We start from the raw sequence: 27,239 nt of genomic DNA, 5'->3' as shown, positions 1-27,239 counted from the left end.
CCACTCCGGCATCGGGCCGCCCGGAAGGTCCGGAATCCTCTGCACCTTCAGGGGCTAGGCCGGTGCCGGCGGGTTTGGCGCAGCACCAGCCGGCGCCAAAGGGCTTGGCACCGCGCCAAATGGCGCCGAAGGGCCTCCGCCGGCCGGTGCGAGTTGGCGCATGTGCGGGAGCGCCAGTGTGTGCTGGCGTCATCCCCGTGCATGCGCAGGGGGGGTTCTTCTCTGCGCCGGCCATGGCGGACCGTTACAGCGGCCGGCGCGGAGGGAAAGAGTGCCCCCACGGCACAGGCCCGCCCGCGGATCGGTGGGCCCCGATCGCGGGCCAGGCCACCGTGAGGCCCCCCCCAGGGCCAGATCCCCCCGTGCCCCCCCCGAGGACCCCGCAGGCCGCCCGCAGAGCCAGGTCCCGCCGATACGGACCTGGTTTGCTTTACGCCGGCGGGACCCGCCGCTCGGCCCATCGTGGGGCGGAGAATCGCCGGGGGGGGGGAAGGGGGAGTCGTTGCCAACGGCCCCCGACCGGCGCGACGAGATTCCCGCTCCCGCAGATAAACCGGCGCCAGAGAATCCGGCAGCCGGCGTCGGGGCGGGATTCATGCCCCCCCCCCCCCCCCCCCGCCGATTCTCCAGCCCGGCGGTGGGTCAGAGCATCCCGCCAATGTTATTAGGTAATTTGGACATTCTGAATCCTCCCTCTGTGTACCTGAACAGGCGCCGGAATGTGGCGACTAGGGGCTTTTCACAGTAACTTCATTGCAGTGTAAATGTAAGCCTACTTGTGACAATAAAGATTATTATTATTAAGATGAAATGCCAAAAGGAAGGTAGGAAGAGCAAAATTGACCAAAGGGTGTGATAAAGGTGGCCAGCAGCCTAGATTCCTTGTCGAGGGGTATTTGCCAAAAGCCACATCGAGCTCAGTAAAATGGATGCTTTGACAATCTTGGTCAAACACTTGTCTACTGCGCTACTGTGTGTACTTCCCTCTGTCCAGTTTTATTAAGCTGCATAGGATCCACACAAAACCAGGTGTCCATTAGGCTTAGGAATGGTGACCAGATCAGGACACTAGTGGTTGTGTGACTGAGGAAATAATACCTCTGTGTAACATGTAGTCAAATTCCTCCTTAACCTTTGGCATTAGGGAATGTGGCGTGTTTCTCGGGGTGAACAGGCGCACTGACATAGCATCTGGGAGCAGAGAGATGTGATATTCATTTTTCAACTTTGTCAGCCCTTGAAAAGTTGTGGAAATTGCTAGCAGAATGTGATCTTTGTGTTCGATGGAAAATCTCATCAACATTCTGTCTGATGCCTAACTGTATACATGCATTCCTGTTAAGTCGGGAAATGCTTTGATTGTGAAAGATATCGCCTCTCGTGGTCGTAACCTTACCCTTAACATGTGGGTTTGTTCCTCCCAGCCCCTGGAGTTTTATATCAGAAGGCTGAAGAGGAATTATGTGGAGTCATGCAAGGTGATCAGCCAGTGCAATCTGCTCATGTGTCAGGTTTGAAGCATGTGTGAACCATCTGACCTCTCAATTGATGACCCAGAAGTCAAGGAAATGCTGGCGAACTTCACTTAGGAGGTGTGAGATAGACAGTCATCTTATTTGTTCCACTTATTGGTGACTCGAATTGAGCAGAAATTCTGGAAGTATCCCATCTGCCGCGTCTGAAACACTGCATCCCCTGCAGAACAATCCTGCCATCTTGCGCCACAGTACAGACAATGAAAATGCTGGCAGACTGGTTTTCTGCCTTCTGAACCACTTTGGTGGGCTCTGGCATGGGTGGAGTTGCCATGTTTGGGACTGCAATACAAGTGGACTGCCTCGGCATGCAGCGAGGTGCTGGACTGAATTTGCTCAGCTAGGATGGGCTGACCGACACAATGCTGAGTCAAGAGCATTGTTGGTAAGGACTAGCTATTGGGTCCAAAGTGATCAGTTGTGAGTGCTCGATACCCTCTGCGGCCCAGGAGACATGGGTATCAATGATCAGATTCACGTCCAGCCCTACAAAAGAAAGGAAAGGGGCGACCTGGATCGATTGTTTTTGGGTGAAGGGATTTGATGCTGCTCGGAACAGCATAAATGTTTTGCAGCACATCTTCGAGCAACAATCTCTGTGTGGACTATTGAAGTTTGAAAATGGGCAGGATAGGGGCAGTGACTGTTGTTGTAGTGTCACCATTGCTATCAACCTTTGGTGAGGGTGTCACGAAGATGCCGGATGAAGTATCGTGCTTAGCTGGGACATGGTCACCTTGGATTGAGGTTTGTTGTATGGCACCACTCGACTAAATTAGTCAACTAAATTGACTAAATAGCCACCGCAGCTACCATGTTCTAGAATGTGTGAAGCCAGGAAGCTAACAAGGAAGAGCTGGAGGCGCATCAGGGTATTCTTTGGAATAATTGTTATCAATGGGATTGCTGAAAATAGAATAAATAGAAATTATAATATTTAATACTGATCATTTTGGGGGAAGAAAGAAGAACAGGACAAATTCATGTTTGAAAAAAATTATTTTAATAACTCTACATGCATATTGCCCAGGGTCAAAAATGTATACCACATTGCTCCTTTCATTGAAATAATTTATGTATTCAAAGAAAAGTTAAATCTTTTAACAAAATAGATAGCACATACCTTCGCCCAAACAAATACTGAGAAAACACAAAATTAAAGTCAAGAAAAAGTTAAACTGCTGAATTTGAAATAATTTCCACTATCCAGTAGAACAGCGATTTCACACAAACCTATAAGATTATCACTGCGGTTGTTACTTCAGATAACGAAAAGGCAAATTTGGCAACTGCCTCAAAGCATATGTCATATGCTCACTTTATTAGTTACATCATAAATCCCAATCCCACATTGCTTAAAATTGTTTGGTTTACGGGCGGCACAGTGGTTAGCACTGCTGCCTCACGGCGCCAGGGTCTCAGGTTCGATCCCGGCTCTGGGTCACTGCCCGTGTGGAGTTTGCACATTCTTCCCGTGTTTGCGTGGGTTTCGCCCCCACAACCCAAAGATGTGCAGGGTAGGTGGATTGACTACGCTAAATTGCCCCTTAATTGGAAAAAATGAATTGGGTACTCTAAATTTATTTTAAAAAAGAAAAAAAAATTGTTTGGTTTACAAAGATTGTTCAGATAGAAATCTATTTTGGTAAATTAATCTCATATTCCTCTGTAACTACACAAAAACACTACTGACCTAGTTCAACATATTTCTCCACTGTCTTTAAACCACTAGTTATTTTCATTAACCTCGACTAAATAGCATATAATAAAAATATTTCTGGGAAAAAAAGTTTCTTTAAAAAATGTTCAGAAAATGTGGATACACATGTAGTTGACATGCTTAAATAGTTGAAACAAATTGGTGTAAAAATCAAAGGTTTTGAGTTTAAATGGCCAGTTTATTAGCCCCTCAGTTACTTCATGAGATAATAATATTTGAATGCTAACATGTTTATCTGACATTCCTCTCTGCCGATTTAATAGGGGAATTAAACTTGTTTAAAAATAAATGTCGTAACGTCCAGTTAACTAGCAGTGGAAGGAATTACAGATAAATTTGTCAGTATTTGACCTTAGTCTACCGGCATTTGAATATAGGAAATGGTCGTCAGGAAAAGATTAACTGATTCACCAAGACTGCCGTACACCTTGAAACATCAGGACTAAACTCTTCTAATTCCTTGCAGCCCAGCCTACACCCTCCCATAGAGGTAAAACTCTTCACTGAAAATAAAACCCCAGAGCCAATAAAGAGGCAAAAACATCTGAAAAATTCCTCTCACCCTCTGAGGTGATCAAAACTAGTCCAGGAGGTCGCACTGAAATAACACGCAACATACTTTCAGAGCTGGGAACTTCAGTGAAAGAGATAAGAATGTAGAGGGCTGCATAGAACATAGAACATAGAACATAGAACAATACAGCGCAGTACAGGCCCTTCGGCCCACGATGTTGCACCGAAACAAAAGCCATCTAACCTACACTATGCCATTATCATCCATATGTTTATCCAATAAACTTTTAAATGCCCTCAATGTTGGCGAGTTCACTACTGTAGCAGGTAGGGCATTCCACGGCCTCACTACTCTTTGCGTAAAGAACCTACCTCTGACCTCTGTCCTATATCTATTACCCCTCAGTTTAAAGTTATGTCCCCTCGTGCCAGCCATATCCATCCGCGGGAGAAGGCTCTCACTGTCCACCCTATCCAACCCCCTGATCATTTTGTATGCCTCTATTAAGTCTCCTCTTAACCTTCTTCTCTCCAACGAAAACAACCTCAAGTCCGTCAGCCTTTCCTCATAAGATTTTCCCTCCATACCAGGCAACATCCTGGTAAATCTCCTCTGCACCCGCTCCAAAGCCTCCACGTCCTTCCTATAATGCGGTGACCAGAACTGTACGCAATACTCCAAATGCGGCCGGACCAGAGTTCTGTACAGCTGCAACATGACCTCCCGACTCCGGAACTCAATCCCTCATACTTACTACATAGCTCCTAGAATTTTAACCTTTGCATCTCTCCCTTTGTTGAATGGCACTCATAGCTCCCAGCCTCCCCTCCACCCAACTCTTGTTGGATATGTAGTTTTATTCATTGTTAAAGGATTAAAAATGTAGCGGACAAATGCATTTCCTTACTGTGTTTATGCGCCATATAATTAGTGATCTGATTGTACTCTGTTTACAAGTACGTTCTATTATAATAATGAGTTCTCAGAACTTGCAGTGAGCTTTGTTGCTAATGATACATTGCAAGTGTATCACAATGCTCCATTGGCCTGTGTGTCTGCTCCTCAGGACAGTAAAGCACAATATCCCACCACATTATTGAATATTTTGTGGAAAAACACAAGAGATTTGGACATGATCTACTGGCCATGCTGCGCCCGAAAAGCAGAGCGCTGTGGCGCAATGTGGCCGGTAAATGAAGGGAGACCCCCCACTCCTGGGAGCTACCCGGCGTGCTACACCTCACAGATTCTAACGCGAACTCGTGAGATGTCGCGATGTTGAAGTCTGCCCATTGTGGGTGGGATCACTTTTTGGCAAAGCTGCATATTAGGTCGAGAGAGCTCGTCTCACTCTAATGTGCAGTTCTCTGAGGTAACCAAGGCTTTGGGATCTCTCCCATTTGCTGTAGAGACCTTGGGCGAGGGACATTCAGTATTGGTCTCCACAAATGGCGCCAAGACAGGACGGCACTTGTGGGGGTCTCCCAGGGGATCGGAGATCTCAAGGTGCTTGCCTTCTGAGAAGGATGGCATGCTAGCATGACTGATGCCACGTGGACACCCTGACACTGGCACCCTGACACTGCCAAAGTGTCCAGGTGGCACTGCCAGCTTTCAGTGGCAGTGCGAAGCTGGCAGTGCCAAGGTCCATGCTGGCATTTTCTGTGCGGTGGTGATTGGGCCGGAAAGGGGGGGGCCCTCATAGTGAGTTGGGCCTTGGGGAGAGTTTGGAGGTCATGCCGGAAGCCTAAGAGATTTAAAAATGGCGTCCCGATCTCACGCTGTACTAAGGAGCTCCAGCGAGTGGAGCTCCTCAGTGCAGAAAGCGGGGCCGCGTTCCCCACTGAGGCCCTGGATGGGCATTAGATAGTCGGGTGTTTCTCGGCACTGCAAGCACCAGGAACCACCTGGCTAAATGCGCCCGCTATGGGACTCTGTTCCCATTTGGTGAGATCAGGCCCAAGGTTCCATCTGCCTGCAAGCAGTGGGTATCACAGGGGGTACAGTGTGTCTGGTACAATTAAAGCAAATGATAGGGGAAGAGAGACACAGGGACCAATCATACCATGTAGCAATGCCGATTTCTTTCATAATGTGGGAAACACATTCAGAATAAATGATTTATGTGAAAATACTTCTAAACATTTTAAATTCACTGCATGACTTTCGCATTTACCTCTCTCCAGACATTCATATCCAGAGTTGTTCTTTTAAATTTCAATGATTTACATCAGCCCCTGAGGATTAATGTCTCAGTGAGTCTGTCCAATGAGTAGCTAAGGCAGATTAGAAAAAGAAAAAAAAAACAGATTTGAATCCTGACCAGTGCTGAGATAATTCATCTCAGACGGAGAAGCAGAAAGCTCTGTGAGAGATTTCTGTGCTGGTGAGTTAGGGAAGGGAAAATTATTCAATGCTCTACTCTTGGTTGCTATCCAGCAACTGCTCTTCTTGTCTGGTGCAACTTTATTGAAAGAGTTTCACATTTTTCTTGCCACTTACTTTCGAAGCTTAACTGTCCATGCTTGTAGCGTCTTAAGGTTATCATCAAGGATCCACTTAGGGTTGCCAACTGCCATGAAATGTATTCCTGGAGGTTTCATCGCATTATGTGCCCTCACACTCCAGCCACCAGTTTTAAACATTTTTTTTTTTAAATTTAGATTACCCAATTCATTTTTTCCAATTAATGGGCAATTTAGTGTGGCCAGTCCAACGAGCTTACACATTTTTGGGTTGTGGGGGCGAAACACACGCAGACACGGGGAGAATGTGCAAACTCCACACAGACAGTGACCCAGAGCCAGATCGAACCTGGGAACCTCAGCGCCGTGAGGCCGCAGTGCTAACCCACTGCGCCACCATGCTGCCCTCCAGCCACTAGTTGACCAACACATCCATCCTTGTGATATACTGCCTACCTACGCCAATAGAAAAGCAAAAAGTATCATTACCCAATTGGATGATGCTTAACTGTCAGCCAAACAACTCTTTTCTTTATTTTTCAGTAGTTTTATACGTTAAAATGAAAGATCAAAGCAATTGGGGGAAAAAAAATTTTTTTTAATGCCCTGATGATTTTTCTCCAGGATTTCACAACGCCGTGTCCTGGTAATTGATCATCAATTCCTGGAGACATCAGGCCAATCCTAGAGAGTTGGACCCACTGAAAGACATAACTGTAAACACAAGTTGAGCTTTAAGGTGTTATCGATATATTTCCCCCAAAATGGAATATAAGGGCAGCACGGTTGCACAAGTGGATAGCACTGTGGCTTCACAGCGCCAGGATCCCAGGTTCGATTCCCTGCTGGGTCACTGTCTGTGTGGCGTCTGCACGTCCTCCCCGTGTCTGCGTGGGTTTCCTCTGGGTGCTCCGGTTTCCTCCCACAGTCCAAAGACGTGCAGGTTAGGAGGATTGGTCATGATAAATTGCCCTGAGTGATCAAAAAGGTTTGGAGGGGTTATTGGGTTACGGGGATGCGGTGGAAGTGAGGGCTTAAATGTGTCGGTGCAGACTCGATGGGCCCAATGGCGTCCTTCTGAATTGTATGTTCTATGTTTCTGCAGATTCAAAGTTTTCTTGTCTGTGTGCATCGTGTCCATGAGGCCTCCTCCTGTTCCCTTGGTCCTATTCCTAATAAAATGAAACGGTTCTCTCTCTTTGGATGTTGTCCCTCTTTCCTTTAAATCCACCGTCATCGCCCCTCTCCCCCAAAAGAAATCCTTGATCCCACCTTCCTTGCAAGCTATTGTAGAATTTCCAACCGCCCTTTCTTCTCCAAAGTGCTTACACGTGTTCCAAATCTGTTCCCATCTTTCCCAGAAATTATATCCTTCCAATCAGTTTTACGCCCCTGCCACATTGCTGAAGTGTCTATCAAAGTCACAAATGTCATCCTGTGTGGCTGTAACAAAGATAAACTTTCCCTCCTCACTCTTCTTAACTTGTCTCCAACCTTCGGCACTATTGACCACACCATCCTCCTCCAAGGCCTCTCCGCTGTGTCCAGTTGTGTGGTTCTGCTCATGTCAGATTCCATTCCTATCAATCAAATTGGAGCCAAAGTATTATTACAATGGCTTCTTTTCCTGCTCCCACACCATCAACTCTACTGTCACTGACTATTTATTCTTCACTCCCTCCGATTTCCCATCTACATGCCACCCCTTGATGATATAATCCAAAGGCACAGTGTTAGTTTACACATGTACACTGAAGACACCCAGCTCTATTTCACTGTCACCTCTCTCAATTCCCCCACTGGTGCTAAATTATTCAACTGCTTATCAGACATCCAGTACTGGAAAAGCGGAAATTTCCTCTAGTTAAATCTTGGGATTATTAAAGTCGTTGGGCGCGATTCTCCGGAAGAATTTCTAAGTGTGGTAGCGATCGGGAATTGTCGCGGGTTTCCTGGCAGTCGGTCCAGTGAGGCCGGCAACATAATTCAACGTTAATCGGTCCACTTATTGAGGACTCACGGGCTTCTTGCCACAAATGAAGGCTCGCCAGGTGATTTGCCGGAACTGTGCTCGCCAGCCCCTCGCTAACGAGGTCGAGCATCATTTAAGCTGCACTTGCTCAGCCATCCCCAGCCAGCTCGCAATGGTGGTGCCGAGGAGACCGGCCCCACGATTTGCGGCTGCTGACCTGGGTAGGCTGCTAGACACTGTGGAAGCCAGGTGGGATGTACTGCTTCCCCGAGGGTCCCGGAGAGTCAGCCACAAGACAGCCAGTGCTGCCTGGGATGAGGTGGCGGAAGCTGAAGTGTGACCAGGAGGACTGGCTTTCAGTGCTGTAAGAAGTTCAACGACCTACACCGAGCAAGCGCTCTGACTCCCCTACCCCAAGGGAGCATCCACCCCCCCAACTCCCCATGCGATCCCAAGTCCTTCTGCATCCCCCTCCCACTTCAACCTCCCCAACCCTCCCTTCGCACCCCCATGTAACCATGTGTGTGGCTAACGATGCACCCTCCTGTTTCTCCTCAGGAAAAGCTCTCCCATAATCGTCGGGGGAGGGTCCAGACTGGCGGGGGGGGGGGGGGGGGGGGGGTGCTGTATTAAGATTCCTCACCTCCTTCGAAGAGCGTGCCCTGGAGGTGACCGAGGACAGATCGGTCACCCACGCGGAGGCTGGCACACACCGCAGAGGTGAGGGATCACCGGGCTCCATCTGGAGGACCTGTCAAACCTGAATTGTTATTGCCTTACTGACTGACCCATCCCTCTCACTGACCACATGCCCATTCTCCCGCAGGTTCTCCTGCTGGCGGGGCCGGCCCATGTCAGCCGGCACCCTTTCCTGACTCCAAGGAGAACACATTGGAGGAGAGCTCCGAGAATGCAACCGCTTTAGTCGCGACACAGCTGTTGTCCCCACCCTCCACCAGCACAGATACACACACCTCGGTGGGACATGTTAGTGGACAGGCTTCGGGGGCACAATCTGGTGAGCATCATACTGCTGATGTTGCACATCATGTGGAGGCAGGAAACACCAGGCAAGACAGTAGTTGGAGGTCTGCTGGATCCAGGACCCAGCTGGGTCCCAGCCTGATGCTGAGCCTGTGGTGCAGAGGTATTCGTAGCTGATGGAGGCGATATGGTGCAGCCGGTACGTTCAGAGGGAGATGTCAGCGTCACTCCAGCAGACCTATAGCTGCTTAAAGGAGTCCCTACGGCTACATGCGCAGGAGATGGCACTGGCAATGCATGGCACCAAGGCCAACACTGCTAGGGTGGCGACCGCAGTGGAGAGCCTGGTGCACAACCTCGGCACCATTAGTGAAGGTGTCCAAGGCGTTGCGCAGTCGATGAAGGCCACAGCTGAGGGTCTCGGCAGAATGTTCGACTCGCTGGGGGATGTGACCCAGTATCATGCTGACCTTGATGAGGTTCTGAGGGATATGTTCCGCTCTCAGATGGAAATGGCTGAGGTGCTGTGGAGCTTGTCTCCATTGCAGGTGTGCAGTGCCGAAGCGCTGCAGAGCATGTCCCAGTTACTGAGGAGCATAGCAGAGGGCGTTGGCATGATGGTGCAGACTATGGAGAGCCACCAGGGCTGGCAGAGCCAGATGATGCAGAGGCAGCAGAGGTTTGAACCAACTGCCCCTCCATCTCAAGGTGAACCCCAGGGCCCTATGGGCATCGAGTGGGAGGAGAGGGTTCTGAGTGCCAACCCGGACCCGTCCATGGAGTTGCAACGGTGGCCACCAACTCCCCCAAGTTCCACCCCTCTAATGAGGCTGCATCTCCAAGTCAGCACACGGGTCAGGACGACATATACAATATATACATTTATTAGTAACAAGAGGGTAGCTAGGGGAAGAGTTGGTCCACTCAAGGACAAAGGAGGGAAATTATGTACAGAACCAGAGGAACTGGTGAGGGCCTTAATGAGTATTTTGCATTGGTATTTACAAAGGAGAGGGACGCGTTGATTGGTGGTGTCTCATAGGGATGTGTAAACACTTTAGAACAGATCGTTATTACGAGGGAGGAAGTGTTAGGTGTGTTAAAAAGCTTTAAGGTAAACAAATTCCCAGGGCCAGATGGCATCTATCCCAGATTACTGAGGGAGAAAAGAGATGAAATAGCTGGGCCTCTGACAGAAATCTTTGTGTCCTCATTGGCCTCAGGTGAGATCCCAGAAGATTGGAGGATAGCCAATGTTGTACCGTTATTTAAGAAGCATTTCAAGGATAATCCGGGTAATTATAGGCCAGTGAGCTTGACGTCAGTGATAGTGAAATTGTTGTAAAAGATTCTCCGAGATACGAGATAAGGGCCGGCATTCTCCTAGCCTCCGCGCCGCAATCATGCACGGCACGGGGGTGGAAAATTGCAGGTCTGACGCCTTCCCGCGATTCTCTGGGGACAGGAGAATTGCCGCCAATCACACGCACGCGGTCGAAGCTGCGTCGGTCGGGGGACATTGAAAGAGGCCCCCGCGGCCGGAAGTGCAGGGCCCTTGTATCGGCAGCCGGAGCTGCGAGGACTATTCCGAGGCTTTGCTAGCCCCCTTCAAAACGGAGAGTGATTCGCGCCTGTTTTCGCACGGGTGTGGGGACAAATCCCCATTATCAGAGAATTCCGCCCAGGTTCTATGCACATTTGGAAGTGAATCGACAGACGGCATGGTTTTGTATGAGGGAGGTCATGTCTCACTAATTTAATTGAATTTTTTGAGGAGGTGACAAAAGTGATAGACGAGGGAAGGGCTGTGGATGTTGTCTACATGGACTTTAGTAAAGCATTTGATAAGGTCCCTCATGGCAGGCTGTGCAAAAGATTCTATCACATGGGGTCAGGGGTGAACTAGCTGGATAGATCCAGAACTGGCTTGGGCGTAAAAGACAAAGGGTAACAGTGGAAGGCTGTTTTTCCGAATGGAGGTCTGTACCGAGTGGTCTTCCGCAGGGATCGGTACTGGGACCTCTGCTCTTTGTAATATGTATAAATGATTTGGAAGAAAACGTAGTGGGTCTGATTCGCAAGTTTGTGGATGATATTAAGATTGCAGGAGTTGCTGATAGTGCTGAAGATTGTCAGAGAATATAGATAAGCTGCAAAATTGGGCAGAGGAATGGCAGATGGAATTTAACCCGGACAAATGCGAGGGGATACATTTTGGTAGATCCAATTCAGGTGGGATCTATAAAATAAATGGCAGAACCTTCAGGAGCAGAGACACAGGGATATCTGGGTGTGCAGGTCCACAGATCCTTAAAAGTGGCAGCATAGTTGGAAATGGTGGTAAAGAAAGCATACGGCATGTTTGCCTTCATAGGACAGGGTATCGAGTATAAAAGCTCAGAAATTATGTTACAATTATATAGAACGTTGGTTAGCCCACATTTGGAATGCTGTGTCCAATTCTGGTCACCACACTACCAGAAGGACGTGGAGGCTTTGGAGAGAGTACAGAAAAGGTTTGTTAGGATGTTGCCTGGTATGGAGGATATTATCTATGAGGAGATTGAATAAACTGGGATTGTGCTCCCTGGAGAGACGTAGAATTATAAACGTATTAGGGATATAGATAGGGTGAACAGTTAGAGGCTTTTTCCCAGGGCGGAAATGACAATTACAAGGGGGCAAAGGTTCAAGGTGAGGGGGGAAAAGTTCGGTGGAGATGAGCGGGGTAAGTTTTTTACACAGAGGCTGGTGGTGGCCTGGAGTGAACTGCCAAGTGAGGTAGTTGAGGCAGATACGTTAGCGATGTTTAAGACTTATCTGGATAGGCACATGAATAGACGGGGTATAGAACGATACAGGCGGATGGTCTAGATAGGACATGTGATTGACACAGGCTTCAGGGACTTGTTCCTGTGCTGTATTGTTTTTTGTTCTTTGACAAGTGAGCCGGGCCCTCTGGCCTCAGAGACCCCAGAGGATGCCTGCTGGGGGCATCGAAAGCCACGGGACGAGGTAAGTAGTTGGCTGCCTCCACCTCAGATGTGCATCCTGGGGAAATCCTGCACCCATTGTTTTAGTCCTGACTCCAAACTCCATTCCCCAGTTACTACCTCCATTCCTCTCCCTGGCAGCAGTTTGAGATTAAGTCAATCAGTTTGTATCATTGCTTCACATTTGATTCTGAGATGAGCTTCCGACCTGATATTTGTGCCATCATGAAGACAGTCTATTTCCACCTTTGAAACGTCATTCAACTTCACCCCGTCTCAACCCATCTGTTGCTGAAACCCTTATCCATGCCTTTTTCACCTCTCTTCAACTATTCCAGCTTACTCCTGGTTAGTCTACCACATTCTACCCTCCATAAACTTGAGGTCATGCAAAACACTGCTGTCTGTGTCTTAACTCCAGCAAATCCTGTTCCCCTCTCATCCCGGTACTCACTTACCTACACTGGTTCCCGGTCAAGCAATTCCTTAACTGTGAAATTCTGATTGTTTTCAATTCCCTCCATGGCCTTACCCCTCACTATGTCTGTAGTCTTGTCCAGTCCCACAGTCTTCCGCAGTACCTATGTTCCTCTAATTTTGGCCTGCTGTGCATTCCCAATTATAATTACTCCACCATTGGTGACCTTACTTCAGTTGCCTAAACCCCTAGCTGTGAAATTCCCTCCCTACACTTCTCCGCCTCTCTATCCAGCTTTCCTCCTTTAGACACTGCTTAAATCCTACCTCTTTAATCAAGCTTTTTGTCACCTGACTTAATATCTCCTCACTTGGCTCAGTATCGTACATTATTTTATAATGCCCCTGTGAGGCACCTTGGAGTGTTTCATTACATTAAAGTTACTATGTAAATATCAGTCGTTGTTGAGTTTATTTTTGTACCTGTTGCCAATCTCTTGTACCCTTTAATATCTAACAGATGGCCAATTGAGAAAAGCGTAGATTTCAAAATACTTGATGTAATATACCATAGTGTGTATATCCTCAAATTCCCAGCAAAAATTATCATATAATAATAATCTTTATTAGTGTCACAAGTAGGCTTACATTACACTGCAATGAAGTTAAGAACAAGGAAGAATGAAGAAAAGTACAGCACGGGAACAGGCTCTTTGGTCCTCAAATCCTGTGCCCAAACTAAAAACAAAACCTTCTGCCCTTACTCGGTCTGTATCCCTCTATTTCCTCCCTATTCATGTACCCATCCAGATGCCATTTTAATGCGGCAAATGTGCCTGCTTCCACCACTCTGGCAGCGCGTTCCAGGCACCCACCACTCTCTGTATGAAAAATGTACCCCGCACATCTCCCTTAAACTTTCCCTTTCTCACCTTGAACCTGTGTCCCCTTGTAATTGACACTTCCACCCTTGGAAAAAGCCCCTGACTATCCACCCTGACTATGCCTCTCATAATTGTATAGACCTCTATCAGGTCTCCCCTCAACCTCCATCTTTCCAGTGAAAACAATGCTAGTTTATTCAACCTCTTCTCATAGGCAACACCCTCAAGACGAGGCAACATCCTGGTGAACCTTCTTTGCACTCTATCTAAAGCTTCCATGTGTTAAGTAATGGGTTAAGAGACATTCCAATTAGTCTCATTTATGTTAAGTATCCAATAATTGACACTGATATGTAAAGAGGCTTCAGGTGGCCTTTGTATCAGGCGATGCGAAGATATAGTTTTGTTCAGTGTCTGTTGAAGTGAAATAAAAGGTGTTTATACAACAGCAGCTAAACGTCTAACAAATGGTAGCAGAGGATGGTTGCTGTGCAAATGTGAAAGGTTGAAAGATACAACTTTTCCAGACCAAACCAAGGAGTGAGTGAGAAGAAAAAAAAAGACGATAAATGGCTGAACCTAGGATAAAGATGGTCGGATATGACTACCCCCCCCCCCTTTATTTTCTGAAAGGGGATCGTATGACCAATGGAGAAGTGCAGTAGTTATGTGGACTAAAGTAACTGCCTTGGGAAAGGGAAAACAAGATATGGCATTGGCTCTTTCTCGACCTTATGACAGTAAAATCTGAAGCAAAGCGTTTTCTGAGATGGAATTGGAAGAGTTAGACACAGAAGAAGGTCTGCAGACTCTATTATGTTACATGGATAAGATTTATAAAAAGGATGACTTGTTAAGTGCATATGAAGCATGGTCGGATTTTGATAGGTTCCGGAAAATAGAGGTTTTTCCATGGAAGACTGTATAATGGAATTTGGCAGACTATATAAAAGGCTGCAGAAATACAACCTGGAATTTCCACACCTGTGTTGGCCTTTAAATTACTTGACTGTGCTAGAGTGAGAAACATGGATAGGCTCCTCATTTTGACATGAGTTCAGTTTGCGGATAAGGATATCTTATTTGATCAGATGACAGAAGCTTTAAAAAGTTTCTGGGGAAACATTCGATTCCGATGGCTCTGATGACCCAAATAGGTCAGTCTGCAATAAAGCAGAATATGCAAGAGACACTACTAACAGGTTGGCGAAACCGCACGGCTACAAACAGATTCCAAGACTATAGAAGGAGATCGGGACCCGGAAATTATGAAGACAGAAACCCAGTTAGAACCTACAATAGGAAGATGAACCCCAGAAATGCCCGAGGTATGATAAATCGATATTTTCGATGTGACTGTCAATACCATTATGCTTTCAACTGTCCAACATATTATAATAGTGTTTGAAGCGACACATGACACGGAAAAGTCAGAAGAGGAAAAAGATAGTGACCAGAAAGAAGGCATTGTCCTATGAACAAGCAGCTTTACGCCGGTGATGAGGGTGTTGGTTGCCGAATCCTTCAATTGTGCTGTATTGGACAGTGGCTGCACATCTACTGTGTGTGGAATTGACTGGTTAAAATGTTACCTGGACTCCTTGAATGCTAAAAATCGTACAAGGTTAAGGAATTTGAAAGTTCCACAAGTTTCAAGTTTGGGGATGATAATACTCTGAAGTCACTGAAAAGAGTGGTGATCCCTTGGAATATTGCCGGAGTGAATCATTTCATTAGCGTGGATGTTGTATCAAGTGAGATACCTTTGCTTCTGAGCAGACCGTCGATGAAGAAAGCACACATGAAACTGGATATGGAACAGGATAAGGCAACAGTTCTTGGAAAGACGGTGGACTTACAATTTACACAGTCGGGACACTATTGTATTCCATTACTGACAAATAATATTTCCAAGTACAGTTGTTAAGGATGTGTTAATGGCAGTTGAAAATGGGACTTTAGCTGATAAAAAGCTTGTTGTATTAAAGCTGCAAAGGCAATTTGTGCATCCGTCTCCTCGGAGGCTGAAAATTTTATTAAAGGATGCAGGGGTATTTACAGTGCAGAAGGAGGCCATTTGGCCCATCGAGTCTGCACCGGCTCTTGGAAAGAGCACCCCACCCAAGGTCCACACCACCACCCTATACCCATAACCCAGTAACCCCACCCAACACTAAGGGCAATTTTGGACACTAAGGGTAATTTATCATGGCCAATCCACCTAACCTGCACATCTTTGGACTGTGGGAGGAAACCGGAGCACCCGGAGGAAACCCACGCACACACTGGGAGGATGTGCAGACTCCGCACAGACAGTGACCCAAGCCGGAATCGAACCTGGGACCCTGGAGCTGTGAAGCAGTTGTGCTGTCCACAATGCTACCGTGCTATCCCGGGCATTTCTGGAGTTCAGTTTCTGGGGTTCATCTTCCTATTGTAGGTTCTAACTGGGTTTCTGTCTTCATAATTTCCGGGTCCCGATCTCCTTCTATAGTCTTGGAATCTGTTTGTAGCCGTGCGGTTTCGCCAACCTGTTAGTAGTGTCTCTTCCATATTCTACTTTATTGCAGACGTGCTGGTAAGGGATGAAGACTATACTAAACTGATAGAACAGGTTAGTGATTGCTGTGAAGTTTGTAGGAAGTACAGAATGACACCAGCATGACCGATAGTAATCCTACCTTTGTCCAGAGATTTTATCGACATTGTGGCCATGGACATTAAAATCTGGGATAAAGCCAATAATATATTTATTTTGTAGATTTAGCAACCAGATTCAGTCAATCAACAATTGTACGAAGTAAAGAAAAGAGAGTAATTCTGGATCAAATTGTGGAAAAATGGATGGGGACAGGAATGGGCCCATCGGCAAAATTCCTTATGGACAATGGGGAAGAATTTGCTAATGGTGAGTTTAGGGATATGTGTGAAAACGTGAATATCACAGTTATGAATAAGGCTGCAGAAAGCCCATTTAGTTATTGTGTGTGAAAGAAACCATGCTTTAATAGATGACATGCTCCGTAAAATTTGGCAGATAGACCAAATTGCAAGCTAAATTCAGCTTTAGCATCGGCGGCACATGCAAAGAATTCATTGCAGATGGTTGGGGGCTATAGACCCTATCAATTAGTGTTTGATAGAAATCCTAAAATTCCGTCCATTTTAGATGACCAGCCTCCAGCTTGGGAAGGGACTACAATTCGCTCTGCCTTTGCTGAGTATTTAAATGCATTACATAGCAGTAGAAAAGCTTTTTTGGAAACAGAAGTCTCTGAAAGAATTCGCAGAGCTTTAAGACATAATGTACGGCCATCAAATACCGTTTTTCAGCAAGGAGACATAGTATACTATAAGAGAGACAATTTTAATGAATGGAAAGGCCCAGGGAAGATCATAGACATAGATGGCAAAACAATTATTTTGCAACATGGCAATCAAACTGTTAGGGTACATTCATCAAGGATAATGGGTACAGATTACAAATGTTCAAATTTAGACAGAGCAGACAGACATGACAAGGAACCAGAGTCATCTGGTACGCACTTGTTACAGAACTATGAGGACCAGTTAACTGATATAGACAGGGTTTCTGTAGAGGAACACAACACTTCTGATGAATTAGAACAGGCCATTTTTCCAAAAGGACCACTACCAAAAGTTGATACAAAAGTGACATACTTGCCTGAAGGGTGTAGTCAATGGAAGGATGCAACTGTTATTAGTAGAGCAGAGAAGGCCACTGGAAAGTATAAACATTGGTTGAATGTACAGCATTCAGGGGAAGGAGTCAAGGCAATGGATTGGGAACACGAAGTTCAAAAATGGAGGGCACAGAAACGCAGTGCCAGTTCAGATAGTACATCGGATAGTGAACAGGTCCTCAGGAAAAAGTTGTGAACTATTGAAAGGATATCCCACAGCAGAAAGGAAATATTAAGCAGTAGCAGTACAGAACGAGATACCAGGCGGGAGAGGGGGACGTAGTTTATCAAGGTCTCGGAACATGAGTAAGACTACAAATACTAATAGGAGTGGAAGCCCACATGCACGTGAGATTTTGGTGGTTTCCAATAAATTAGATGGAAAAGTTATCAAAGATGCCAAATAGCAAGAACTGCATAGTTAGGAGTGAATTTGGGGTATACACGGAATACCGGATAGGAGACAAAGAGCTCTATCCCACACATGGATTTGCACGGAAAAGGTTCTTCTAGATGGAACTTATAAGGCAAAGGCCAGGCTTGTGGCAAGGGGATTTTAAGAAAACTTAGAAGATCAGGATTTAAGGGCAAATTCATCTACGGCAGGAAAGGTTATTTTAAAGATCTTCTTGGCACTATTGGCCACAAGGGCATGGGAATGTAAATCTATAGATATAAAAGCTGCCTTTTTGCAGAGGCATCAGCTCCAGAGAGACATTTTTCTCCGTCCTCATAAAGAAGCAGCAGACGCAGAGGGGGCACTCTGGAAATTGAACAAATGTGTATATGGATTGAATGATGCGTCTAGAGTCTGGTACTTTTCGGTAAGGTCAGTTTTGTTAAAGTTAGCCTAACTTTATCGGCCAGTTGAAACTGGAACTGAATCTGCCAGTTGAAAGCAGATACAGCAAAGTTTTACTGGCACTATAAAGGAAATCTTTCTGGCATCTAGTGGGGTGGAACTGGTGATTTCGAAGCTATTGTAATCTCTGGTTTGAGGAAAGAATTCAGGGTTGGAAGTCAGGCTTCCGGTGCATTTAAATATATTGGACTGGAAATCGGACAGACTGAGTTAGGGGCAACTTTACGTCAGCAATCTTATTTGGAAAGCATCAGCCCAATAGCAATTAGTCGTGGCCGGGTTTCACAAAAAGACGCAATGGTTTCAAAGATGGAAAAAGAGCAACTGCGAAGTTTAATTGGACTACTGAATTGGTTAAATAGACAGACTAGACTGGACGTCAGTTTTAATGTCTTAAGAGTTGAGTACAAAAATGAATGATCCCAAAGTGGAAGATATAATAAGAGCAAATAAAGTGTTGATCAAACTGAAAATGCAGGAGTGTGTTTTGAGGTTCCCGGTTTTAGGTGACCTTAGGCACTTGAAACTCATAGTTTATAGTGATGTGTCCTCTGCAAATTTATCTGATGGGGTTTCAAGCGCAGGAGGCTTTATAATTTTCCTTTTGGGGAACAATGGTAAATGTTGCCTTCTTGTGTGGGAAACAAAGAAAATAAGGAGTGTGGTCAAAAGCACTTTGGCTGCTGAGACGTTAAGCCTTGTAGAGGCGGTGGATATGGCCTTTTATATATCTCAGATGTTGACAGAAATTTTGGGATTAAGGGGTTTGGGTAATATACCTATTGAATGTTGCATTGACAATAACTCCCTGTGGGAAAATGTGCACTCTACAAAAAGTGTAAATGAAAAAAGGTTAAGGATAGACATTGCAAGTTTGAAGCAGATGTTGGACAGAGGGGAAATAGCAAAAATTAAATGGGTCGACAGTAGCTATCAATTGTCAGACTGTTTTACAAAAAGAGGAGCTAGCTCACAGAAACTTTTGGATATTGTTAATGAAGGACGCCTGTTTCTGTGACTGTTTTTTGTTTCTTCCAAAAAGAAAATGAAAAAAAAAGAAGGGGGGGGAAATTGCGTGTGTGCTTTTCAGTTTCTTGTCATTTTGTTTTCACCGAATTATTATTTTTTTCTCCAAGGAAGGGGAGACTGTTAAGTAATGGGTTAAGAGACATTCTAATTAGTTGTCTCATTTATATTAAGTATCCAATAATTGACACTGATTATGTAAAGCGGCTTCAGGTGGCCTTTGTCTCAGGTGATGCGAAGATATAGATTTTTGCAGTCTGTTAACGTGAAATAAAAGGTGTTTGGAAAAGGAGCAGTTCCTTTTTGACTCTATACAACAGCAGCTAAATGTCTAACACATGTCCTTTTGATAATGTGGTGACCAGAACTGTACGCAACACTCCAAATGAGGCCGAACCAAGGTATTATATAGCTGCAACATGATTTCCCAACTCTTGCACTCAATGCCCTGGCTGATGAAGGCAAGCATGCCTTAGCTTTCTTTATCACCATGGCCACCTGCGTTGCCACTTTTAGGGAACTGTGGACCTGCATAACCAGATCCCTCTGTATGTTAATGTTCCTCAGGGTTCTGGAATTTACAATATAATTCGTACCTAGATTTGATCCTCCAAAATGCATCACCTCGCATTTGTCCAGATTAAACTCCATCTGCCATTTCTGTGCCCAAGTCTCCAATCTATCTACATCCTGTTGTATCCTCTGACAATCCTTGGCACTATTAGAAACTCTGCCAATCTTTATGTCATCTGCAAACTTACTCATCAGACCACCTGTATTTTCCTCCAGATCATTTATATATACTACAAACAAGAGGTCTCAGCACTGATCCCTGCAGAACACCAATAGCTACAGATCTCCATTCTGAAAAACAGCCTTCCACCGCTCTCTATCTTCTATAACCAAGTCAGTTCTGTATCCATCTAGCCAGCCCACCCCAAATCACATGTGATTTTAATTTTTGTACCAGTTGACCATGTGGGACCTTGTCAAATGCCTTACTGAAGTCCATATAAACTACACCCACAGCCCTTCCTTCATCAATTGTCACCTCTCTAAAAAATGCTAAATTGCCCCTTAGTGTCCAAAAGATTTCATGGGGTTACTGGGTTACGGGAATAGGGTGGAGGCGTGGGCTTAAGTAGGTTGCTCTTTCCCAGAGCTGGTACAGTCTCAATGGGCCGAATGGCCTCCTTCTGCACTGTAAATTCTATCATTCTATGAAATGTAACATTGCAACAAACTATAAGGAAGTTACCCTCGAGCTAAATAACTGCTATAATACCTGAACTGCCGGTTAGCAGCAACGTCTCCCAATTGTCAATCAAAATATTTGTAACAGATAATTAACACAAACACTGATTAGTGACCAAATATCTGCCATTTCCTGAACTGTTAACTAAATTACCTTTTAACCTGACTGGACTGAACTTAACTTGTTTGACTGAAACTCCTTTTCACAATTAACCGGTTATTTAAGCACATGATCAAATGCACAGTTTACTGGTCTTTTCCTCTTTGATACTTCCAGGTATCAAACTATTCTGGTGCAAAATGGAAAAAAATAATTACATTGCAATTACCGTGGAATGCAGTTACTCTCAGTGACTGTTTTTGGTAGCATATTCAAAGCAACTGGTTTTAAATACTATATATAGAGTGTTTGAAATTCAGCACGAGTAAACTAATCAAAAGAATTCTGCTGACATTTGCTAACTAATTCAGTTTTCAGAAGCCATATAGACCCAATGCTCACAGATTTTATTGAAATACTTCAAACCAACATTTTCTGTGGTTGCCAGTAACAATCAGGTCATTTCCTGTGCCCTATGATAAGTACCAATGTTCAAACATGCATATCACAGAAATAACATATGTTACTAGATAAAAATGCAATAGCTTTCATTGTTTTGTCAGTGTCCTATATATCTGATCCATATGAGAAATTCTAAGTGTAAAATTAAAAGCATTCTTTTGAATATAAAGGATACAATGAGTTCACAAAGTGGATAATATGACAGAAATTGTTTGGTAAAACTAACCAAGCGGTGTTGTTCATGATACATTGGGTGCTGTGCATGTAGCTCTATATTTCGCACCATGTATGGTTGCATTTAAGTTGATAAGAATGTTAAAGAGCATATGGGATCCTGGACTTCATAAATAAAGGAGTAGAATACAAAGATAAGAAAATTGTGCTAAAATAAAAACAGGAAATGGTGGAAAATTAGTCTGGCAGCATCTGTGGAGAGAGAAACAGAATTAACATTTTAGGTTAATGATCTAATCACCTGATGAAAGGTTATTGAACTAAAACATGAACTCTGTTTTTCTCTCTCTACATACATTCATAGAATCCCAACAATGTAGAAGGAGGCCATTCGGCCCATTGAGTCTGCCCCGGCCCTCTAAAAGACCACCCTACCTAGGCCCAATATCCGTCTTATTCCTGCAACCCCACCCTAAGGGGCAATTTAGCATGGTCAATCCACCTAACATGCACATCTTTGGATTGTGGGAGGAAACAGGAGCACCCGGAGGAAACCCATGCAGTCACAGGGAGAAAGTGCAACTCCACACAGTCACCCGAGGTTGTAATCGAACCTGGGTCCCTTGCGCTGTGAGGTAGCAGTGCCAACAACTGCTGAGCATTTCCAGTATTTTCTGTTTTTATTTCAGATTTCCAACATCTACAATATCTGGTTAAAGAAAAATGTGTGCTGTCAAAAGCACCTACAATAGTTCAAAACAATGTACAGCCATTACAAGCACTTTAAAATCAATAGGGAAGTTTAACAGATGTGTTCAAAATTATGAAGGGTCTTGATTGAGAAAATAAAAAGAAACAAGTTTCCAATGGCAGGAGGGTCAGAAATCAGAGAACATAGAATTATGGTAAGTAACAAAAGAACCAGGAATGGGTTGAGGAGACTTTCTTTCCGCGCAAGTTATTACTCAAAATGCATGGTCTGAAAGGGTGGAGGATGCAAATTCATAGTAGCTCCCAACTAATTGCATTGCTCTTTCAAAGAACCAGCACAAGCATAATGGACTAAATAGCTGTGTGATTCTTTGTTGCTAAAATGCAGCTATTCAAGCTACCCTTGTCTCTCTAAGTAAGAGAATAAAGTCAATTTGCTATAACGAAGTAGAATCTGAGGTCAATCAGTTGAGTTGTTGCTTGGTGAAGGAAATTTACAGATTTGAAGATGATTGCAAATGTTTAGTTCCACATCAGAGGAAAGCAGCACAAAACTATTTATTTTCTTTTTGTCATACTTACAATATTTTGAAATATGACAGATCGTTGGAAAATAATCATGTAGATTGATACATTGATAAATAGATATACACATTCTGTGGGAATTTGGCAGTACAGTGTATATGCCTTTAAAGTTCATCACAATTACTAATTTATGTGTAGAAATACTATTCATTCAATTTCCATGGAATAAAAACCTCTAATTAGGCAGAACAATGTCAGATAAGGCAAGTTCATTGGCTTGTCTTTGAAGCGAGATAAATCATTGAAGAAATTGTGTATTTTGTAACGTAAAATTATTTTATCACTTGGTTATAGCCAATCCTGAAAAACAAATATTGCGGGAACGTATACATTGTAAAAATGGCCATCCATTACTTTTTTTTAACACAGGAGATGAATACCCTCTAAAATACTTATCTAAAATGATCAATTTTGCAAGTTGCTTTGAAGTACCCTTTATAGTACTACACAGTACCCTGTCCAGTCTGGAAATGTATTATTCAGAAGCACCAGTTGTCCAGAAATTGTTTGAGTGGACCCAAGCATTCTCTTGAGGTCATTGGCATAATTTCGTACAATATTCTGGGAGCGGAAAGATACAGCATTTGGATCAGTTAAACAATTTTTATTACTGCTATATAATGGTTGATCACTGTTTTGATACTGCAGACAAATATTTATATCTGTGATGTTTTCCGGTTCACACACTTATGGATTCTAACATCATTCTATAATCCAGAAAATGCTGAAATCCAGAAAAGACTTGTTCCAAGCATTTCGGACAGGAGAGGTGTCAGTGTAATATGAAAAATGATAATTAACTGCGAGGATAGCAATGAATAAAAAGTTAGGCACACTTAGTTTCAGTTTGATGGACTGGCTTTGACACAGAGAAAACCAAAGTGTAGTCATCATCTTACTTCAAAAGTGTCAGACTTCCCTCAGTACCCAGCCCTTGTCTGGAAGTCAGAAGATTTGTGGATTTAAGTCCCAATTCAGAGATTCGGGGCCACAGATTTTGGCTGGCACACAGTGCAGCAGTGAGGGAGCCAGGCATTGTCTGAGATGCTGCTTTTCAGGTCAGAACTTGAACTCAGGCTGCGATTACCTTCTCAGGAGGATGGAAAAGATCCCATGATGCCTTTCTGGGTTAATAATTGTCCCACAACCAACATCATAAAAACAGATTTTCGGTTATTTATTTCATCCTGGTGCTGCAGTATCCCCTACATTATAACCGTGATTACACTTCAAACGTTTTTCATTGGCTGCCAAGTGCCTTGGGGGAGCCTGAAGGCACATTATCAATGTGAATCCTTTCCTTATCAAGCCCAAATTAACAGACACCATTGATACTGTTATTGCTTTTAGACCAGCGGCACTCCAGCAAAATTCTGGGTTTTTGCATGGTTTAGTGTATTTCTCAGTCAATCGGGATGATCCTGCTATCAGACCAACAGGACATCAGGTGATTTTTTTTTTTTGGGGGGGGGGGGGGGTTTACCATCCACTTGCAATGACATTCTTGGCTGGGAGCACTAATCAGCATATCGTTGGCCAATGTCTTCCCTCCTCAAATTGATGTCCATGAGGCGATCTGACTGGAAGTCCATCAGGTCAGCCTCATTGAGCTGATACATGACTGAGCGTGACCTGTTGGACTGGAAACCTCCGCAGTCTCCCGCCGAAATCCCCGAGCCCATGGAGCGCAGCGGACGCCGAGTGGAGTACATCCGGCGCACACTGACTGGGTTTCTCTTCCTTCGTAGTTTCCTCAGTACTCTGGACATCCAGATTGTGAGCCCCAGGAAGACCAGGAAAGCGTTGGCAGCGGATAAAATCAAAATGAAATGCTGCACTCCAAGAGCCCCTTTCTTTAGCGGCAAGGTGAGGACCCCCAGGCAGTGGTCGCGGGAAGCCACTTGGCACACGTGGTCAGAGATGACACTCTCCAGACACACGATGTAAGGCGTCTCCTGCTGCAGCTCCCTCAGAGTGACCCATTCCAATCTATCTTTGACATATATGAAGCGAGGAAAGGTTACTGATTGGCCAAACCTGTCAAAAAGCACACGGAAATGCACAGCATTTCTGAAGCCAGGATGAGCTACCTTCCACCTGATGGTGGCCGTGGACGAGGTGACCTCATCCACTGTTAGGTTGGTAATGTAGAACTTATTAAACTCACAGGGATCTGTTATCAGGGGTTTCTGCGCCAACTTGTCCTTCGATTTTAGGAGATAATAACGCTCTGATTTGGATGAGACCAGGAGAGTAGTGTGAGGAGTGAAGGCTTCCAAGGCCTCCCGTGCCACTGTCTGCGATGGTGGACCTTCTCCAACACTCCCCAGGCTCGAACTGACTGCCACTTCTTTGGTCGGTTTAGGTTGTAGAACCGTGTATTTATTCCTAGGCCGGAGGCTGGGAACCATTGTCGGTAAAGAAGGTGCCTTCTGCCGACGGTCGACTCCTTGTTGGTGCATGTTTTTTTCAGTCTGCATTTTGTCTGGGTCCAGGGAACGCTCTTGGTCTGACTGAACATCGATTTGGCCCACGGCCAGCGCCATGTCATCTGGAGCACCTTGAGAAACGTTTGACAAGGACTGTGCCTTGTGACTGTAGCAGAGGTCAGCTCTGCCTGCAGCTTGCATCTCCGAGTCAGTCAAATAATCAAGATACCTTCCATTCAAAACAGGGGGGTTATTACACCGAACGAAAATAGTGAGCAACCTTCCCTGGTCATGTGCCAAGCTCATCCAACGTTTTAACCCTGTGAGCCGGCAGTTGCACGTCCAGTTATTATCACTCAAATCGAGGCTATATAGGGAGCTGCTAAACGCAAAGGTTTCTCCAGGTAAATGTGTGAGGCGATTGCTTTTCAGTTTGAGCACCTTGAGAGCTGCCAACTGTTTAAACGCCTGTGGATGGACACTGCTGATGTGGTTATGGCTGACATCTAACTGCTCCAACCTCCCTAAAGGGTCCAGCAGTTTGTTTGGAATTTCCCTCAGTAAGTTGCCATTGAGGCGCAGCTCCTTCAGCCCACTCAGACCTCCAAAGGCTTCAGTGGCAATGTAGGACATTTTATTCTTGCTGAGGGAAAGTCTGGAGAGTTTCTGTAGCATTTGGAAAACTCGGTTTCCGAGATATTTGACATTATTTTCGTCAAGGATCAAAGTGGCCAGTGATCTGAGGTGTACGAACACGGCGCTGTTGTGTATGGAAGTCTGGTTGTTCCTGGCGAGGTTTAAATAGGTAAGCTTCCTTAAATTTAGAAAAGTATTCCCACTAATGGTATGGATCTTGTTCGACTCTAACCGCAGGTAAAGGAGGTTTCCCAAATGTTTAAAAGCTGCATCCTGCAAGATTTCCAAAGAGTTGCCGTCAAGTCTCAGCTTAATTAAATTATGTAGATGTGAAAAGACATTTTGATTCACCTTCCTCAGACTATTGTTATTCATGTTTAAAAGCCTCAGTCTCCGGAGATCATTAAATACATCGGCAGGTAGGCTCGAGATTATATTGTTACCCAAGTACAGCTCCTCCAGTCTCGAAAGTTGTTCAAAAGTTTTCGGGTGAATATGCTGAATCTTATTGTACTGTAAATCCAATCGAAGCAACCTGGTGAAATGAGCGAAGTCGCGGTCCGAGATATTGCTGATAAAGTTGCCCCCTAGGCTGTAAGTCAGGACGTCCGCAGCATTTTGCTGGGCTTCCGGAACAGTGTGGAGACCTCGATTTGTACAGAGGAGGTTGTGATGCTGGCAGTCACATTGCTCGGGACAAAAAGATGCAGCAGAACAGATCAAACAAAGAAACATCAGCCAGACCATCCATAAACTTTCCATCCCCAATGGTCAGCTGCCTTGGCTTTTATTATCCCTTGCATTCCCTCTTCCTTGCAGGGGTTTTGCCTGATCTAAGCCTTCCGATTGAGACGAGAGATCGAGCGATTGCTACACAAGCAGATAGTTTCGTCCATTTATCCTTTGCAAAAAGATGAAAGCACTCAGTTAACTTCTTTCGCAGACTGCATTTGGAAATACAATTAAATCCCCTCCGGTTGTGAAGAGAAATCTTGGCGGCCAACATCAACAGAGATTGACCACCCCTCCCATCCCCCCACTCCCAACCGTCTCTTCAGAATTGTACTCTAAACAGTGCCCCTAATTGTTGAGTCTCGCAGTCCTGTAAGTACCAAGACACAAACAAGAAACTTTGGACAGTGGCAGATTTAGAAAATGCACTAACAGATGCCAAGAAAACAGCCGGAAATTTGTACTTCCCTGCATTTCCCTCAAGAGGCTTCAGCCAAAACGCAGATGTGTTTATGCAAAGGCCGAGAAAGGAGTGGGAGGGGTATAATATCGAGATACATTGTCCAGGACACTTTCACTGCCAGGGGCTTCAAGAAATCTGCAAACGCAGAACAGCGTGCTTCAGAGTAAATCACTGAAGGGTCGAATTACATTTTTCCCTCTACGAAAGCTTAGCTCTAATGTTTGGAAGTAGTGCAAGCTATTACTTCCTCTGATCTATTGCAATTTTGGATGGAACCCCATCCCTAAATCTAATTCCGCAGTCTGGATGATTCTTGGAAGTTCTTTTTTACAGCTACCGCCCCTCCAATCCATTGTTATTACTCTTTGTTTAGAAAGTAATGCAATTCTCTAGTAAACGATCTGTAAATATTATAATAATCTTTATTGTCACAAGTAAGCTTGCATTTAGAAACTGTTACACCCAGATTAATACAAATTTGAAACAAATAATTCTACTTTAAAATGTTAATGCCAGATTGAATGTGCAAAGCATGACAAAAACTGTGGTCATAAAATGGTGACTGATGGTTAAACCATTAAGCTATAAATTAAGATATAGACTTAGGGGAATCTGCC

At 44.7% G+C, this 27,239-nt stretch overlaps 1 protein-coding gene across 1 annotated transcript; it reads right to left on the bottom strand.

Annotated features, from left to right (window-relative positions):
- Positions 1–22,298: 22,298 nt before the first annotated feature.
- Positions 22,299–26,764, bottom strand: tril (TLR4 interactor with leucine-rich repeats). The gene has a single exon (XM_072509391.1). It carries the CDS (start codon positions 26,187–26,189, stop codon positions 23,880–23,882), a length of 2,310 nt encoding a protein of 769 aa, XP_072365492.1. The 5' UTR covers positions 26,190–26,764; the 3' UTR covers positions 22,299–23,879.
- Between the last annotated feature and the right edge of the window lie 475 nt (positions 26,765–27,239).

Source organism: Scyliorhinus torazame, chromosome 6 (assembly GCF_047496885.1).
Source record: "Scyliorhinus torazame isolate Kashiwa2021f chromosome 6, sScyTor2.1, whole genome shotgun sequence".
NCBI classification, from domain to species: domain Eukaryota; kingdom Metazoa; phylum Chordata; class Chondrichthyes; order Carcharhiniformes; family Scyliorhinidae; genus Scyliorhinus; species Scyliorhinus torazame.
This window is presented reverse-complemented; position numbering and strand designations above follow the sequence as displayed.